General features: G+C 44.6%; 2 protein-coding genes across 4 annotated transcripts in view; one reads left to right on the forward strand and one right to left on the reverse strand.

Annotated features, from left to right (window-relative positions):
• LOC142567790 (uncharacterized protein CG1161) overlaps positions 1-9,487 on the reverse strand; it is a 39,461-nt gene extending 29,974 nt beyond the window's left edge. For both annotated transcript variants that reach the window (XM_075677944.1, XM_075677943.1), the window contains exon 1: positions 9,340-9,487. In XM_075677944.1, coding sequence (XP_075534059.1) covers positions 9,340-9,408 — 69 coding nt within the window. In that variant the 5' untranslated portion in view covers positions 9,409-9,487. The remainder of the gene's footprint in view (positions 1-9,339) is intronic.
• A 155-nt stretch (positions 9,488-9,642) lies between these two features.
• Positions 9,643-19,244, forward strand: part of LOC142567789 (methylosome protein WDR77-like) — a 223,545-nt gene continuing 213,943 nt past the window's right edge. Inside the window, exon 1 of one of the 2 annotated variants that reach the window (XM_075677941.1) lies at positions 9,643-9,827. In XM_075677941.1, the coding sequence (XP_075534056.1) occupies positions 9,767-9,827 (61 nt within the window). In that variant the 5' untranslated portion in view covers positions 9,643-9,766. Of the gene's footprint in view, positions 9,828-9,876; positions 9,957-19,244 lie in introns of those variants that run through there. The other variant, XM_075677942.1, reaches the window with a different exon arrangement.

Raw genomic sequence — 19,244 nt, forward strand, 5'->3', positions numbered from 1 at the left:
AGTAAATGCAGGAAGTCTTGTGCCTGTGTCACAAAGCACAGCTTTGAGACACAAATCTCAACTATTCTAGTGGCAGGCTACCTGCCCATAATAATGGCAGCAGTTGCAGATTGCAACATGCTAGGGAAAAAAAATGCAGGACACAAATGGCGTGCCTTAGATTCACAAGGCTTCCCATAAACTGGTGAACCTTCCCTGCCTGCCATGGAGGCCATTACACAATATCTTTCTCTTATCCCATCTTGTTATTAACTCTTAGTGACAATGACTGTTAGCTGAAGTGCTTTTGATGTTAGTTCCATAATACATAAAGTTGGGCTATAGTTGAAACCATTATACTAAATAGTTTCCAGCGCTTAGTGGAAAGAAGGAAGGGAAAAGGACAGAAAGCAACAGGACAAAAGGAACACTGGTCATGAAACTTATTGATACAAGAGCCTCAAATGGCCCATTAAGCGAGAAAGCCAGCATCGCCTGTAGCAGCGAAACGGCACCTGAATTCCTCTTGGCTGCGATGAACGTCGTGAGTGTGTCTCGACAAAACATAGTGGGCCAATCGGAACAGCTGCTGCAGCAGCAGCGCGCCAGGTGTTGCATGAGGGGAGAGGCATCACCCTGACGCCACGTCAGCAGCACGCCTTGACTGTATGACTCCGCAACATCGCACGCCACTGACAGCATCGGTGACATGCGGCATTGGCACTGCAGGCGGCTTGCTGGCTTGGGCAGCCCGTATGTCGTTGTGGTAAGTTGCTTGCGGTGCAAAAGTGGACGGACCGCTCAACGGCGTTCAAATGGACATGAACACTTTCGCACTCGCAACCCATAAAGAGTGGTTTGGTGTCCACTGATTTTTCTTTACTGTGGACAAAGGACGTTATAACCCGTGTGATGACTCGCAGGGGTACCATCAATGTGCATGCCCATCACAGCTCATCGCATGTGTGTAACACGCAGCTGCTCACAAAGATAATGAAATTCTTTACTTGCCTGCACAATTGGCGCTGTGCTCACACAGTCAAGGAGGTGGCCTGTGCATGTTATGCATGCTTGAGGAGTTATCAGCATGCTCATTGACTGTACCCATGCCTGTCCATTACAAGGGTCCGTTCTCCATAGTAAAGATAAATTGAAGACCAGTGTTTCTTCTGTCCTGTTGCTTTTTATCCTTTTGCCTTCCTTCCTGTCTTCCAATAAGCAATGGAAATTTCTTGATGTTTCCTGCTTTTGCTATTGTGTTTTATCTTACTGCATGTATTTCAATATGAATAAAAAGTGCTTCTTACGGTTGGCCACCATGCATATGCAAGTAAGTTTATTAATAAGCCTTCTGTTGTTGCCAATTTAAGTGCTGTCATTTAGTCAAGCTGTTTGTCAATGCAACTTGTAACAGCTGCCTCATATTTCTTGTTTCAAAAGAAAAAAATTAATTGTGTCAAACCTGAAATAGCTTGCATTCCTTTTAATGAGATCAGCATTCTTATTCTACCAACCCTACTTAGGTATGCTGCTACCGAACCACTATTGCATGACTCTAAAGAACAAAAAAGTATCTCAGACAGTTGCTTTCGAACCTGGTTCTCTCAGCACAGCAGCCCGGTGCTCTACCCATCAGAATATGGCATGCCCAGAAATCTTGCACATGACACCCATACCAGCTTCCATTGTGTAAGTCAGTGTGCCCAGAAGCTTGGCATGCGAGTTGCGTTGCGTCACAAAAATATACTTTTACAAGTGAGAACATGCATTCTTGTAGCTGACAATGAAAATCATCAAGTTTTACACCTGAAAAAGGAGCCTATACAATCACGCTGCAGTTCATTCGAAGGCAGACATGCTCGATTCCAATTCTACAGTGCCAGTGGGGCAAAACTGGCTGCAGTAGAGGGGCAGTGTTTAGTAGCGCATTTGTGGTGTCTGAAGCTGCGCAAAGTCACCTAATAAAAAATATATAATAGCTGCACATTGCCCCTGCTTGAAGTCAATGATGTCTATGCATATAATTGGTTAAAGAGCCTCCCTTACAATTAGAACATGCAACCTAAGAGGCACTTCCAGTTGCTGAGCTAGAAGAACATTCTCGATATGTGCAATCGGTAACGAACCCAAAGCAATGGAAATCTCAGAATGACCATAACAAATTGTGTTTAAACATGTCTTCAGCAATAGAGTGTGTTGCTATATAGCTTGAATGCTAATCGCATTAACGTCGGGGGGGTCCATCGTGAAATGGTTTCTGCCGAAATTTCATTCCACCCCCCCCTTTTTTTCTGGTCCCTGTAAACTGCGTGGCTTGTATGTTCCTTCCCAGTGCAACAGAAGACTTCTAAAAAAAAAAAAGCATGCCAAACCTACAATGTCCCATGTGGATGACATTGCGTACAACATCCCTTTGTCTTGTTGCAATGGGACGATGGCATTGTCGCGTCAAAGACTTGAACCCCTGACCAAGCAGTCCATCTCTTTATTCAATAGCTTGTGTCGTTCCTCTTTTTCCTTCCCTTCTCTTCCCTGTAATCGCCTGTAAGCAATGATCTTCAACACAGGTTATCACTAGGCAGTTGGTTCTTCACAACTTATTTCAAGAAGGAACACCTTCTGGAAAGGTTGTTCGATCGTCTATGCAGAAGCCAGCTGAAGTGTACAAACATGTGCAATACCGTCCTTTTCCGAGTGCACTGAGAGAACTTTGCCCAGTTTCCGTAGTAGCAGATGTGCGCAGTCATGCACAAGCACCAAGTCGCCTTCACATAACAGGGGTAGTTCATTAACAGGACCACTGTGCACGGACAGAAATAAGAGCAGGTATGATTGCTTTCATTGAATTCATAGCTTCGCTGTAGGACGCTCGTGTCATTGACCTGCCACTGGAAATGATGACTTCTTGCAGAAATCATATTGCATTCCTTCCGAGCAAGAAGTGCGATGAAGTCAGCGGTTGCACTTCATTCAGGTTGCTGTCGAGATAAATAAGAGGTCTGCAGTTTATGACTGCTCCAACTTCTCAGATAGCTATAGAGGGGGCCTCGGCATTAAGACTGCTGCGCCCCAGTGAATGTCTCAATGCATTCTTTGCCGATCTGATGAGGCATCCCAACCAAAGAGCTATATCTACAATGAAATTCCACATGATCTTGACATCAGCAGTATTCTTGGAGAACCGGCAGAACGACACTAATCACTCGCACACAGCTCTGGAAAGACAGTGCATTATCCGAATATATGGTGTTTGGCAATTTCATGCCATGCCATGAAATGACAAAAGGCCAGAAGTGTGACGGCTATTGTCATATCGGTCATCAGTTCTAAATGGATGGCGTGAGTAATGGCACATGTGAAGATCAGGATGTACGCTTTTTTTGTTGGTAGCAGCCGTATCAAGTGTGCAGACAGGCTCACAGTAGTCAAATCAACTATAGAGGACGCACTTGCTTTGAACATTCAGTCTCGTGTTAATAGAGTAAACAGCACTGATTTGGCAACAGACTTATGGTGTTTGCAAGATAAACAACTGCTTAGCACTCTTTTGATGGCCTGCCGTCCTTTTACATCCAAAACCTCTCTCAAAATTCACAAAGCATGGCCTTGACTCCATGGAGTATGCACTTGTGCGCAGCTAAAACAATAAGGGGTGAACGCGCGCCTTGCTGGTAACAGAACTGGGTGTGCGATGGCCAAAGAGGGTGCGAGCTGCTGTGGATGACTGCCAACACAAAGTAAACCGCTCGCATCCAGGAAATGATACAGTCGAAGAACTGGAGTTGTAGATGGCAGCCATTTCCCTACACGCAGTATTCAAACTTTTTCAAAGAACATCTCGTTATACATTTTGCAACCAGTAGTGCTCTGCCTTGAAAAGCTCTGTTGCGACCTATGGTCCAGCAGTTGAAGATGGTTTCGATGATGTGTTCTGAGCAAAACAACAGACACAACCGGTGACTTTCAATAGTTCAGGGTACTGTACCTATTAACAGGTACTACAGTGCTCAACGCAGAAGCTGGAGAAGGACACACTGACATCCTTTCTGGCATTTTTACTAAGTCTTCACATTTTTCTAGCAATTCAGTATAGACCTTTTTTCGTAGGCGCCGCCATATTGTGAACGCAGTGGCGCCGCCTATGAGCAGCGCCATACTGGCTTGGGTGAAAGCGGTCTTTTGCATGGCAGGTATACGCTTGGCGGTAGGTTCTGGCGTTTGTTTTCGCAGTCGTGCGGTCTGTTTAGTATGACGTGCGTCTTCTACGTGGTATACGGTTCTGTGAGACGTGCTGAAGTGGTTTAAGGCGTCATGGCCGGAATTTCTGCTGGTGTTGAGGTGGACGGAACACGCAGCGCGATGTGTGCGCGCATATTTGAGCCTACAATCAGCCTTGGAGATGAACTGTGTATTTCTGAATGTTCCAATCACTAATGTGACCTTATTGCAGTATTATCCTCTATTTCTAAGCTGCGGTTTAGGAGCCATGAAAAATACGTGACGATCGTAACAGCGTGGGCACCGTTCTGCTACAATAGGAGCTGTGCTGTTATACTTTGACAAGCGTTCAAACTGTTCGATGCAGGTTACATTGTGTGACTACTTGGTTGGATGGATGAGGTTTCCACCCATGAATAAAATAGTTTTGGCTAGTAATAGCAGCATACCTTAGAGTCTGAATTAAGCTTGTCCAACAAAGCGACCGTTGACGAACTGCGTGAGCGTCCTAAGCAGTAGTAGGTGCTGGGTTACAGATATATTTGTTCTATGTAGCGCATGGTCCAAGCATGCGGCATCAGCGGTTATATATTTATAAACGTTGTGCAGCGTTAGATGATAACCGAATTTTTTTTCGGTTGTGTTCGTTCAGTTCTCTACGACGTACTGACACGTATTACGGAAATTTTGCGCTCAAAAATAGCCATCGCATTCTTTTTATGGGAACCCTCTCATTTACTATAACTGTATACAGGCCAAAAAGGCAATGCCGAAGCACACAGCTTATGTATGTATCGTGCTGGCTCACCAACCGCAGTGATTGCTGTGTTGAGCAGCGCCATGGGCCTCATGCAGCAAGGCTAGCGTAGACATATGGTAATTTCAAGCACACTAGACTTCAAATGCGTGAGAACGATGCCAGTGTATCAGAAATATTTGATAGCGCCTGCCGCTCAGATGTTTCGTGGTTGCCTTAGGTTGGCCGTGCACAAGCATGCGCTCGTATGTTTTATGTTTTACTCCCTACGCTAATCGATCAGGCAGTGAGCTCATTTACCATTTAATGCTGGTAATACAGAGACGCCGGTTTTCTTTGTTGAATTAAAATCAATATAAGCAAACTAGTAAACAACTCATACACGCACCACGACTGACAATACGCGTACACCGTGGCTGATTATGCGCGTCACATTTTTGCGCCCCCAAGACATATTTCCGCCTACAGTAGTTGCCGATGCACCGAAAGGCTTCCCTGACGACCTTATATGAACGGACATGGCGTAAATTTCCCAAAGTAAGATCTAAAACATCTCGAAATCGTTCCGCAGCACGCAACAGCAATACTTTCAAGCAGCGCTGCGTTGGATCGCCCAAGCCAGAGAGGAGGAAAGGCTCTCCGCGCGCCCTATCCTCTTCGCCCGAAGAAACGGTCTATAGTCAGTAGGAAAAAGTCGTCACAGATCGTGAAGCAAGGTTGGACTGTGCCACCATAACTTTGACGCAAGGAGACAAGAGGATGACACTACTCGTGTTACCAAGTCAGCTGGATTGTTTTTTCTGAAACAATGATGCCCCTGGATTGGTGATGTCAGGCTTGGAGACTCTGACATATGAACAGCTCTCATTTTGTCAGCGTACTCTGAATCTAATGCAAGACACCAAGTGAGCCTGCTCAAAAACTGGAACAGAGCTCAGCAATCGCACTGTCTTGACGTATCCACACAATCTCATGCCAATAATGCAAGGAAATAGCTTCAGATGTGGAAGCAAAATCTGTTTTAGTCCTGCAACACGCTCTTGCTTATCATGAGCCATGTGTTGCAGGTTCCATTTGCACAGCACACACATACGTGGATGCAGGCACTGTATGCCCTGGAGATTGCGTCGGAGAATGCATCACTTAATTGAAAAATGCACCGTTTGCTCGCAAGAAGACATAACATAGAATGCCACAGGGGTTCACGCTGGCCAATTCAGCATGCCAGGCATTTCAGCTTGTTTGTTCTTCTTGCAGAAGGGCATCATCCTATGTGTATTCGTCTTCCACAGGTCTTAAAAAAAACAGCTTTGCTCTGCACGTAAATGACACTAGATATCGCAAAAGATTCTACACCGTTGCTGATGTCTGAAGTATGCGCATTGTAGAAGGCTTATTCGCTGTGAAGTCAGACACTTAATGTACAGTGAGGGCATTGCAGTCACCTTCACATTTTCATTCTATGCCTACCAACTTGATTACGGGAGTCTCTCATGCTCTGTATTTAACAGCAACCTTGTTGCCCAGGAAGTGTTTTCATAATTCATTTGAATTGGAGGCCTGCTTGTGCTCTTCCATGCTTGCTTGAGAGAATATTTTATGCATTTCATTAGACACTGTTGCAGCTTTATTAGAGTGCCTAACCAAAACTATTTTTGTTTCAGTTTCTATCTCTGTTCACCAAAACCTGTTCAGTTCTGGTTGAACTACCAAGTGAAAAAAAAATAAAGATGGTTCGAACCGGTTCAGGCTCACATGCATAACCAAGAATGATTAGAGGAAAACAGCACACATTTATTTTGTACAAGAGCTTGATGCTGCTGCTAAGTTGCACCAAAAGGTTATGCCGTTTGTTCTTCAGACCACATGTAGTTACAACAAAATTGGACAGATCCAACACTAATGCTGAAATCTATGTGAAGCAAAGACTTACTGAAGGAGAGAGAATATTGACAAAACGTAGTGCTCCAGCCTACTGCTCTGCTCAGGGGGAAAGGGAAGAAAGGGACTGGTGCGTAATGATGAAGATTGGCAGTAGGATACAATTGTGCACAAATTCGTGTTTTCAAGACCCGTTCGTAGCCTTGAATCTAGGCCTATGTTAACTAAATATTCTAAGAGGGCCTTGATGACTCGCTTCATTGATATGACCGGTCAACGACCCAGTAACACTTTTTCACAGACTGGCAAGTTGTTAACAGTGCTAACAAAGGGATCAATGCCTGCTGCTCATCAAAGTCACAGTGGGAACAACCAACAAGTATATGTGCTCCACTACCTCAGAAGATACTTTGCACGCATAGCAGTCTGGTGAGTCTGCGTGTCAGATGTGATGCAAATGTTGTCACACTAACACAACACCTAGTCTGCCCTCTAATACAATGCAATGAAAGCTGTACTAATGCAGCTGCTACTTTTAAAATCATAGGACGATGGTATGTATAAATGAAGTAGCATAGTTGAGCCACAAGTGCAGGCAATGCATAGATGAAAAGTTGCAGAAAAGGTGGCCAATCTTAACCAAAATGAGTTAATTTTTCCTTTCTGTCACTCCAGAGTGAAAAAAATTGTGACCTATTGGTTCAGTTCCAGTTCAAGAAAAATGTTTTTTTCCCCCGTTTTTGGTTCAATACCCTACACATTATTCACATTCGGAAGCCCCACAATGAGGTTATCTATGTGAAAGGTCTTTGCAAACAAAGGCACAGACTCTGGAAAATGCTCTGAACAAACTGCAAGATGATGGCGAATGGTGGCTGCTAGCAAAAAAGTAATGAATGAGGCTCTGAGTAGGACCCGCATCTTCCTTCATGTCACTACAAGTGGAAACGTGTCAGCATCTGAGGGCAACCTGGCAATCCAGAGAAATCACAGCATGTCGCAATCTTCCAGAGGAATAAGCACCTGCAAGTATGCCTTTATGATATCCGCAATTGTGACAACTGGGTGACCGCAGAAGATGAGTAGCAGCTGCACAATGTCAACGCCGACCTTTATACACTTGAACAGGAATATTTAGTCCACGCAGGGACAACTATGTGTGTGCAAGGCCGCATCAGACAACACAAAGCTTTGTCGCGACAGCATCTTGGTGAGCAACAGCATGATGGGCCATATGATACGCATTTTCCTTATTATGCAATATTTATTTTCATGCCGAAAGCTGGGTCCTCTAGACCAGGCACTCAATATTTTTATTCTACAGCTTGTGCTACCCTTCCCTTCGCTGCCCCACCTGTCAACAATAATCTTCAGCAGGGCCAATAATAATAGGGCATGGGAACAATTTTTCGATAGGGAGTCGGACCATTGCCCACTGGTCCAAAAAAGGAGGCAGTCGTGCCACTTCCCAAGAAAACGTTTCGCTGTTTGACAAGGGTTGCTGGGCCAGTCAGTGGCTTTGAGCCCAAGTGGAATCCAGTGAAACGAACACAAAGGCAGTCATCTTTTGGTTCCCTCGTAAGTATTGGATTCCACTCAGGTTTTCTATAGATAAGTAAAAACATCTGTGAACCTGTGTAAAATCGAATTTGATTAGATAACGTCCATGAATTCCCCGAGTTTCGACAAGAAACGAACTTGGGCGCATATGTATATCAGTGACCTGCATTTCTTTTTTTTTTCTAATAATAAACACTTTTCGCTTACTGCATATTTATTTGCGCTAAAATTTCTAAATCCCTCTGCATCACCTCAGTCGGACAAACAACGCGCTCGGTGCCGCGCGAGAGAAAAGGAAAAAAAGAAAAAACGCGGCGGCCCATGTGCGTTCATTGCCAGCGGAGAGACGAGCGGCTCCAAAGACGTTTCGCTGCCTTTCGACAACGAGACACTCAAACCATGCGAATTACGATGCCAGTATGAATAATTTGGTCCGCCACATCAAAATACGATTCAAAACGAAGTAGTGGTAGAGCGTGTAAAACGCTCTCAAATGAAAATGCAGGCCAGTGTACGGGTGCGCGTTCCTGAATAAACTAGTAAGTGAGCAGTTGTATTGCGAGTGATCGCTTCCGATTTTCTCAATACGAAGGTGCGCCAACTTGCCCAACACTGGGATCCTTCCAAGCGTTCCTTCCACCCCGTCATTTCGTACACACGACGGCATGCACTCGAATATTCGTGTCAACAAGTTTCGGCTGTGGTGCTTGGCCCGTGCGAGCTCGGTATGATAAAATGCCCAATGCGAAGTTAGACCGACGCACAATTCTTAGCGGTTCGCAAAGCGACGGGCACGAAGCAAGCTACGTCAAAGGTGCACGCAGACAGCTGTGCGTCATCGGTGCCAGTCACGAAACTTGACGATGGGCGAGCGCAAGCATGCAACCGCTGTTCTAAAACACGGGCGGCAAGCAACAAGAGCGTTCCAGCCGTTATCTACTTACCTCACAGTTGTGCACAAAGGCTAAAAGGACGAAGAGAGTCCCGAAAGAACAAAGCTCCCCGGGCTTCATTGTAGCAGGCACTGTCGTCCGCCCCAACAAACAGCTGGCGGTGGACTGGCTTTAGATTAGATCGACACGCATCAGGCTCTCATCGGCTTCGCAAGGCAGGTGACGCCAAAAAAAATTTTTAGAGCTTATTACACCAAAACGTAAAGTTACAATTACTTATAAATGTATACAAATAAAGTTTTTAAAATTCAATTATAGTTGTTTGTAAGTGTAGTACTTTTTGATGATAGATCATGATGACGCTCATTGCGCGCGCGAGGCAAACGTGCGAAGGGTAGTGCGTGTGTGTTTACCACGTGCGTGTGTTGTTTCATCGAGTTCGTTTCGACGTCGTGTGTGACTGCAACGTCTCTCTGGGATGGCCTCAGTACCGTGTGCTACTTTTCACAAAAACATTGACGACATCAAACGCTGCAAAGGTAGGCCGCCGTCCGCGACGCTGATTGCATGAAATGGCTGACGTGTGTGTTTGTAATCGTCAGATGACCTGCGCACACCGGCGTCCTGCACGCAGAAAGGAACTGCGATTTCTTTCGTGGTTAGTCTGCGTAAGTTGTCCTTGTGCGTCTTCGGATGTTCATAGTTCATAGTCGTGCGCGGAATCAATTCGCACAGTGTCAGATTTTTTTTCTTTCTCACCTCTAACCAGAGACATCACCAAGATTGTCCAGTGTAGGCGCGAACGCTCACAAGTTCTTGACAGCACACGTGTGATTGGAAACTGTCAATTAAAAAAAAAATTAAGCCTTCTGCATGCATTCAGAAAGAACGTAGAAACTGCTTTATCACAGCTGTTGGCGGTCTCACTCATGCGCTATAGAGAAGAGTTGTTTCTTTTGATTGTCGCGCTGCCTGTTTGTGCTTCAGCGCCCCTCTCATCTGTTGTGGCGTATCCACTGTAAACGCAGTTACAAACTATGCGTCAGTCGAAAATTAGGCCAACTACGTACGAAACCGGCACTTACACTGCGCATACATAGACGAAGGACAAAAAAGGACGACGAAGACAAGCGCTGACTTCCAACTGATTTTTATTATGAGAAACATACATCTATATACTGGGATGGATGGATGGATGGATGATTGTGGCTCAACCCTTTGAATCGGGCGGCGGCGGCGCGCGCCACCTAGCCTTTAATGGTTCTATATGCATGCATACCTATGTATTTACTCCTTTACTTTTGCGTTGATATTGTCCACCAATCAGATAGCCTCCGTTTAGTTATTTCTACCTGTTCAAAGTCTATTCTACTTTCACTGTCTTTAAAACCCAAGGCTTTGAATAGTTCCCCGTTAGATTCAACTGCCGGGTGAAGTTGTTTACAAGCAAGTATCACGTGTTCCGCCGTTTCCTCCTCCTCTCTACACGCCTCGCACACCAAATCTATCTCCTGGTATCTGGCTCGGTACGTTTTAGTCCTCAGTACACCTGTCCTGGCTTCGAACAACAATGAGCTTCCCTTAGAGTTATCGTAAATATTTTCTTTGGCTATTTCTTGCTTAAACGTCCTGTATGTCTCCAATGCCGATTTGGTTTGCATCTCTGTACTCCACATACCCCTCTCTGCCTCCTTAACCTTTTTCTTGACAGATGATTCCTTACTTGTTCCCCCGCTACTGCCCAAGTATTTGCTTGTCAATTTTCTAGTTCGCTTCCTCCACCTCGTGTCAACATTCCTCGTGTATAAGTAACTGAAAACCTTCCTAGCCCACCGAATTTCCCCCATTTTTCTCCATCGCTCCTCAAATGCTATCTTGCTACTAGCCTCTCAGCCCTCGAAAGAAGACCATCCCAGATCCCCCTGCACTCCAAGATTTGGTGTCTTGCCATGTGCTCCCAGAGCGAGCCTACCCACACCACGTTGCCTAATTTCCAACTGTTGCCGGGTCTCTGTTCTAATACATGGAACTGCATTGGCAAAAGTCAGGCCTGGTACCATTACACCCCTCCATATCCCTCGTACTACCTCGTACCTATTGTAGTTCCACAGTGCCCTACTCTTCATAATCGCTGCACTTCTGTTACCTTTAGTCGTTAGATATTTTTCGTACTCTGTCAGATACTCATTGCCATTATTTATCCACACCCCAAGGTACTTGTATTTATCGACTATCTCCAGCGTGGCCTCCTGTATCTTATGCTCGCCGCAACTGTTATCATGAAAAATCATGACTGCTGATTTTTCTTTGCTAAACTTCAAGCCTAACCTATCTCCTTCTGTACCACATATGTCCATTAATTCCTGCAGATCTTCTGCATTGTCAGCCATTAATACAATATCATCCGCGTACATCAGTCCTGGTAATGACTGTTCAATCAATTTTCCTTGCTTGAGAAATGATAGGTTGAAGCCGAGTCCGCTTTGCTGTATTTTGGCCTCTAGACCTTGTAGGTACAGCATAAACATCAGAGGTGACAATGGGCACCCCTGCTTAAGCCCCCGCCGAATCATCACAGGCTCCAAAACCTGCTTTTCCCATTGTATAATCACCCGGTTACCTTTATAGATATCTTTTAAGAAATTGGTTACTCCATCTTGCACTCCTAAAGTTTCCAGAATGCCCCACAAGCCCTCTTGAAGTACACTGTCATAGGCTCCCTTGATGTCCAAAAAAGCCAGCCATAGGGGTCTGTGTTCCTTTTCAGCTATTTCAATGCACTGTGTTAGCGAGAACAGATTGTCTTCTAGCCTCCTATGCTTCCGGAACCCATTTTGTAGCTCTCCAAGTACCCCCTTGTTCTCTACCCATGCCTGCAGTCTGTCCTTTATAATCTGCATAACCACCCTGTAAACCACTGACGTCACTGTTATAGGCCGGTAGTTATTTATGTCAGCTTTGTCCCCCTTTCCCTTATATATCATTCTCATCCTACTTAGCCTCCATTCGTCAGGTACTTTACCATCCACTAGCATTTTGCTCACCACCTCCCTCAATGCTTTCTTAGATTTCGGGCCCAATTTCTTTATTAACATAATTGGAGTACCATCGGGGCCTGCCGATGTGCTACTTGGTACCCTCTTCTCCGCCCTTTCCCACTCTTTTTGTCCAAGCGAAAGCAGTGGGTTGACCGGGCTATCCCTCTCCAACGTACTGCATGTACCATTTGTCTGTTTTGTAAATTTTTCCCTCATCATGGTTCCTATATGCTCCATTGCCGCCTCTCCTTCTAACCGAGTACCTTGAGCTGTTACTATATACCTCTGCTCTAGGCTTGTCCTATTACCAAAGGAGTTAAGATGTTGCCAGAATTTTCTAGCTGCCTGTTTATCTTTTTTATTGCTTATTTTTGACAGCCATTGGGACCCTTTTGTCTTGATTTTCTCGTTGATCAAATAAGATGCTTCCCTTTTGCATTTTATGTAGTTTACCCATTTCCTCTCTACTTCTGCTTCAGGTTCTCCCTTACTTTAGGAATACCTGTGTTCCCTGGAGGCTTCCTGACGTTTCTTTATGGCCTTCTTAACCTCTTCATCCCACCAGCTCTTGAGTTTTCGTATCCCTTGCCTTGTTTTCCTGACTCGCGCCTTACCTAGCTCACGCTCAAATAGTCTCATTAACTTTGGGTAAGTCCAATCAGTTTCAGTACTCTCTGATATTTCCTCTTCAATTTGTTTGGCCGCTATTTCCACTTCGTCTTCTGGGCACCAAGACCAGAGCGCCCCCTACAAAGCAACAACCCTATATGCTTCGATGATAAGTCTGGTGCGTTCATGAGAATGCCTCGCTAAGATAGTGTTTTCTTCGAAAAGCGGGATACAGCTGCACTGTGCGCAATGAACACCTAGAAACCCTTCGCGCCCTTTGTGCACTTTATTGCTGTGTTCTTGTACACTGGCATTAAGACATCTACCTGTCTGTTGTTGTGCCATTACCACAAGCCCGGATTCCGAATCTGTAAGATGCAGAATTTATCCTGCGAGCGCCCTTTGGACAAACCCGGGGCTGCGCCGAAAGGCACAGCGCCCTAATTCTCCCTTGACAAGTCAAGATGCTGAGCCGTCAGGCAGTGGTGTCCTCCGGAGAAGCATCGGCGGGCAACATGTTCAAACGTGTCGCCAAGTGCCAGACAGCCCAGCGCCGTACCTCCCCTTGCCTGGAGGTCACCGCGCCCGCCAACTTTGAACGGGGTGGCCAGCGTGGTCGCTGGTTGGACCTCTCCGATGACCGTCGAGTGCTCACTTTGTATTGGGCCGTTTGAGTGACAATTATTTCTGGGGGCTTATAAGCCGCGGCGCGCCGCCTGGAAAACCGGATCCGCCGACCCACCGGGAGCAGAGTGCCGCTCTCGACTGGAGTGAGATGTGTCACGCGTTTTCGCCGGACGTCGCCGCGCGGGAACAGTCGCGTTTGCTGTGAGCTCTCGGCCCCAGTGCCGATCCCTTCATGTCCTGTATAATGACCTGTATATAGTGTATAAAGTCCCTTTTGTTATTCTCACCGACGCCTGACTCGGAGTCTTCGCTACCAACGCTCTGTCACGAAACGGGTGACGAGCGCTACAGGACCACCTCAAAGTCGTAACACTGTCCTACATAAGACCATGTTTGTTCGAAAGGGGTTGCGTATAAGATACCTTTGAAATGCGGTCGGTCTTATGTAGGACAGACAGGTAGATGTCTTAACATCAGTTTACAAGAACACAGCAATAAAGTGTGCAAAGGGCGCGAAGGGTTTCTAGGTGTTCATTGCGCACAGTGCAGCTGTATCCTGCTTTTCGAAGAAACCACTATCTTAGCGAGGCATTCTAATGAATGCAGTAGCGATTGCCTATGGTGACTCAGTTATCAAGCCATCAATTGCACTAACTGACAAAGAACTGGTTTTTCTGAGGTCGCACATAAGCTCTCGTTCTTAGGTCATGAATTTTGAATGCATACTCATGTCGGGTTGTTGCTTTGTAGGGGGCGCTCTGGTCTTGGTGTCCCAGTATATAGATGTATGTTTCTCATAATAAAGATCAGTTGGAAGTCGGCGCTTGTCTTCGTCGTCCTTTTTTGTCCCTCGTCTATGTATGCGCGCTGTAAGTGACGATTGATACCATGGAATACCAACTAGCCCGTACCCAAACCCTGTTACATACGAAAGACCGGCGTGTTCGGGACCTCCGCTCTAATGTCTGCAAAATCGTGACATGGCATTTTTTTGTAATTTAATGCTGGAAATGGCGCACTTGGGTGACATGTTAGCATGGCTTTAGTGCACCAGTGTACAGAAAAGGAGCTGGCATTTTGTGCGAGGTCACAGGGAGTAGATAATTGATTGGGTCACATGTCATTGAAAAGGTCAAACTAGCGCTCGTGGGCAGCGCGAGCACCAATTTGCAACTGAAACCCCAAAGCCCTCGGCGTACCATTGCCCATCCATGAAAAACAACCACAATCACTAGCATTTTGACAGTAGATGCTAATAAGACACGAGCTTAAAGTGATGTAGAATATACCCAAGAACAAGGTAATATAAATAGAGTTAAAGCTCGTCTAACGAAGAAATTTATCTTCCCTGGCAGGCACCCATAGGGTTCAATGTTATCAACTCGAATTAAGAAACAAATTTGGTCAAACTCGATTTAACGAAGTTTTTCCTTAAATAAATGAGAAAAAAAAAGTGGCGATTTCTTTCTAATTCTGGCACAGATGGGTTCTTCTCTGAGCACGCGTGTTCTAAAGCTATCGTGTTAGAACAGCTAAGTTTGATGAGGCTGCACGCCGCGCCCATGCATGAAGCAGCCGTCTCAACACAGTCTCATTAGGGGCAGCAGTGGTTGCTTTCTTTATTTCATGGTTTATGCGACAGATGGCTGGATTAGCGGAAAATATAATTCCGCGGTAGCCTTTGTATGCTGCTGCATTACAATTTCAGATTTCAAAGTACCGAAAAATTTCTTTCTCAATTTTACGAACTTCCAGATCTAACAAAATAATTAGAGGGTAGTCATCACTTCGTTAAATTGAGTTTCAGCTGTATAGAAAGAACTGTGAACATGACTAAAGGCTCACTTTTCCTGTGAACAACCCCTTACTTCATGCATGCGGCGCACCCGAAAAAGCCTATTTGCGACTCGGCAAATACCGTTCCTTTTTCAGTTAATGACCACAGATGGCACACTAACAACTGTGTCCAACCCCCACCCAATCATCTCCGCTGTGTCGGGCACCTTATGTTGTATGCACCTAGCCAGAGAAACATGGAGGCAACTTGAGGTCCCTGAGACGGCGGAGATGATTAGACATGGGCTGGACACAGTTGTTAGTATGCCATCTGTGGTCATTAACTGAAAAGGAATTGTATTTGCTGAGTCGTAGATTTCTTTCTCAGGCGTGTGGGACGCATGAGGTTGTTTGCAAAAAAAAAAAGTGATCCTTCTGTCGTGTTCATGATTCTTTCTATGTTGATACTACCTTGTTATCTTTGTCACTTTAAGATCATGTTTTAGCAGCATCGACTGTAAAGATTTGAGTGAGTGTGGTTGTTTTTTGTTCATGTGCAATGGTTCACCGAGAGGGTTGGGTGATGAAGGGCTTCTTTGTAATTTCATTTATAAGTTAGCACTTGCCTTTCTTCTTCTACCGTGTGTTTCACTCTGGTTTAACCATTTTAAGGCTGTGTGAACGGGCCCGAACATTGACTCTTCGGAGCATTTCTATAAAAATAATAGGAGAAAACAGAGAAAATGCAGTTAACATTGGTAAATTTTTCGTCATTCTTGAAATGAGGCTTAACTTTCTCTACAGAGCATCACCAATGGCTAAAACCTGTTCCTAGAAAGTTATTCAGGTATCTAACATTATTCTTAACTCGCGCGTACAACTCATTCTTTTCAAAGGAATGTTTTCAAGTCTGAATGCATATTGCATAGAGGCTATTTTTCGAGTAAATGAGAGCAAGAATTTCAGTTGAATTAGTTTGTGAGTAGCTGTAAGCACCCCACTCAGCAAATGAATTCACATCTTCCTGTAACAAGTCACAATCATTGTGTGCAATTGCTATTTTCATAACACTAAAATTAGCAGGACAATTCTTAATTTTTTGTTAATTCCAATTAAAGAAAATGTAAGCAGTGTGAATATTATAAAATGGAATAATATTCTACTTCACAAATAAAAGGCTGTTAAATAGTCAAAAAGAACATTGCTTATGGTTCTGAGCAATTGCACAAAGTAATACAGTCGAACTGGCAAATTTACTAATAGCTGTGTCTTATGGACACTTCGAAGGCCCTCAAACCGAGTCTTTCGACTCATTGGCAAGTCGAGTGCTGCCACATGAACAAATTGGACAACCATAGACTCCAAAGCCACTTGAGTTGACAGAGTTTCATAGAACTCCCTTGAAATATTGAAGGCCTTCTAGTATTAAGATGTGCACCCTCTCATCGTAGTGTTTCTGAACCAACACAAAAAATTCCCAATACCAGAACACTCTCCAAGAACTATCGGTGGAAAAGACTATCAGCATTGAATTAAAAATAACCTACACAGGGCCCTGATAGTGTTGTGAATTCTCAATTGTTTTATTTTTTTCCCATTTTTACTTGTCGGCTTTCATATGGCGACCATCAAGGCATTAGTTTGAAACCAAATAGCCATTGAAAACTGCCATGTGGCAGCAAACACAACTCCTTCGAGTTCACTAGACTTTGGCAGTTTCAAAGGGCCTTGAAATGGGCGTGTGTGACTTGGATGTAACACTTATAGTGAGTGCACTTTTGCCTCACTGTGTATCACTTTGATGGCACACTGCTAGATGGGAAAAGAAAGCATCACTTAGAATTGATGGCACTGTCAATTGGTTAATCAGTGCGCACCTTATAACCAATTCCCATAGTCATGGTAATTAGTCCATGAACTAAGACACCACTGATATGATGTGTGTGTGTCTTGGTAATTTACTCACAATTCAACAAGTCAGCCAGAAATCATCGACATGGTGCCATGCTTTCATATGTGGGCTCATGTGAGCGTACCGGAATCTTGGAAGAATGCCAGCATAGTCTTAATCCATAAGAAAGGGTACACCAATGACTTGAGAAATTTATAGACCGATCAGCTTACTGTCCGTTGCCTACAAAATATTTACTAAGGCAATCGCAAATAGAATCGGGAACACCTGAGACTTCTGTCAACCAAAGGACCAGGCAGGATTCTGTAAGGGCTACTCAACAATAGACTATATTTCCACTGCACTCAGCTGATAGAGAAATGTGCGGAGTATAACCAGCCCTTATATATAGCTTTCATTGATTACGAGAAAGCGTTTGATTCAGTCGAAACCTCAGCAGTCGTGCAGGCATTGCAGAATCAGGATGTAGACGAGCCGAATGTAAAAATGCTGAAAGATATCTATAGCGACTCCACAGTCACTGTAGTCCTCCGTAAAGAAAGTAACAAAATCCCAATAAAGAAGGGCGTCAGGCAGGGAGATACGATCTCTCCAATGCTATTCACAGCGTGTTTACAGGAGGTATTCAGAGACCTGGATTGGGAAGAATTGGGGATAAGAGTTAATGGAGAATACCTTAGTAACTTGCGATTCGCTGATGATATTGCCTTGCTTAGTAACTCAGGGGACCAATTGCAATGCATGCTCACTGACCTGAAGAGGCAAAGCAGAAGCGTGGGTCTAAAAATTAATCTGCAGAAAACTAAAGTAATCTTTAACAGTCTCGGAAAAGTACAGCAATTTACAATAGGCAGCGAGGCACTGGCAGTGGTAAGGGAATACATCTACTTAGGGCAGGTAGTGATCGCGGATCCGTATCATGAGACTGAAATAATCAGAAGAAGAAGAATGGGCTGGAGTGCATTTGGCAGGCATTCTCACATCATGAACAGCAGGTGTCCATTATCCCTCAGGGGAAGAATGTATAACAGCTGTGTCTTACCAGTGCTCACCTACGGGGCATAAACCTGGAGGCTTACAAAAGGGTTCTACTTAAATTGAGGACCACGCACTGAGCTATGAAAAGAAGAATAATGGGCGTAACGTTAAGGGATAAGAAGAGAGCAAATTGGGTGGGGAAGCAGATGCGAGTTAATGACATTTTAGTTGAAATCAAGAAAAAGAAATGGGCATGGGCAGGGCATGTAATGAGGAGGGAAGATAACCGATGGTCATTAAGGGTTACGGACTGGATTCCAAGTGACAGGAAGTGTAGCAGTGGGCAGCAGAATGTTAGGTGGGCGGATGAGATTAAGAAGTTTACAGGGACAACACGGCCACAATTAGCACATGACCGGGGTAGTTGGAGAAGTATGGGAGAGGCCTTTGCCCTGTAGAGGGTGCAGCCAGGCTGATGGTGGTGATGGTGAACTTTATTAAGGCAAAAATCTTGGATGGTTCATGGCTAGAAAAACTGACCATCTGGTAATATTGCACCAAAAGTGGGAGTCAAACCGTCTATCTTTGGTGTTCATTATGGCGAAGTGAACTAATGCACTTGAACCCACAACTTTTGCTGTTAATGAAGATAGAGTTAATTAAGGCACCCGAACCCACATCCATTGGTGTAAAGGGAAATCATCAAGATAATTAAGACAACTGAAACTACAATCTTGGGTGTTCCTTAGGGCGCAGCTAATTAAGATATAGTTAATCAAGGCGCTCAAATCCACCACTTCTGGTGTTAATGCAGAGTGAATTACGAGTCCATTAAGACACTCAACCCCACAATCATTGGTGTTAATGGAGGGCAGAGTTAATTAAGATATATCTAATTAAGTTATTTTAACCGAAATCAATCAGTGTTAATTAGGGCAAAGTTAATTAAGGCAGAGTAAAATTGGTCAGGAAGAAATAGGTCAACTTAGAGGCAGTAAGGGTAAAAACAGACAAAT

Source organism: Dermacentor variabilis, unplaced genomic scaffold, assembly GCF_050947875.1.
Source record: "Dermacentor variabilis isolate Ectoservices unplaced genomic scaffold, ASM5094787v1 scaffold_14, whole genome shotgun sequence".
Classification (NCBI taxonomy): Eukaryota; Metazoa; Arthropoda; class Arachnida; order Ixodida; family Ixodidae; genus Dermacentor; species Dermacentor variabilis.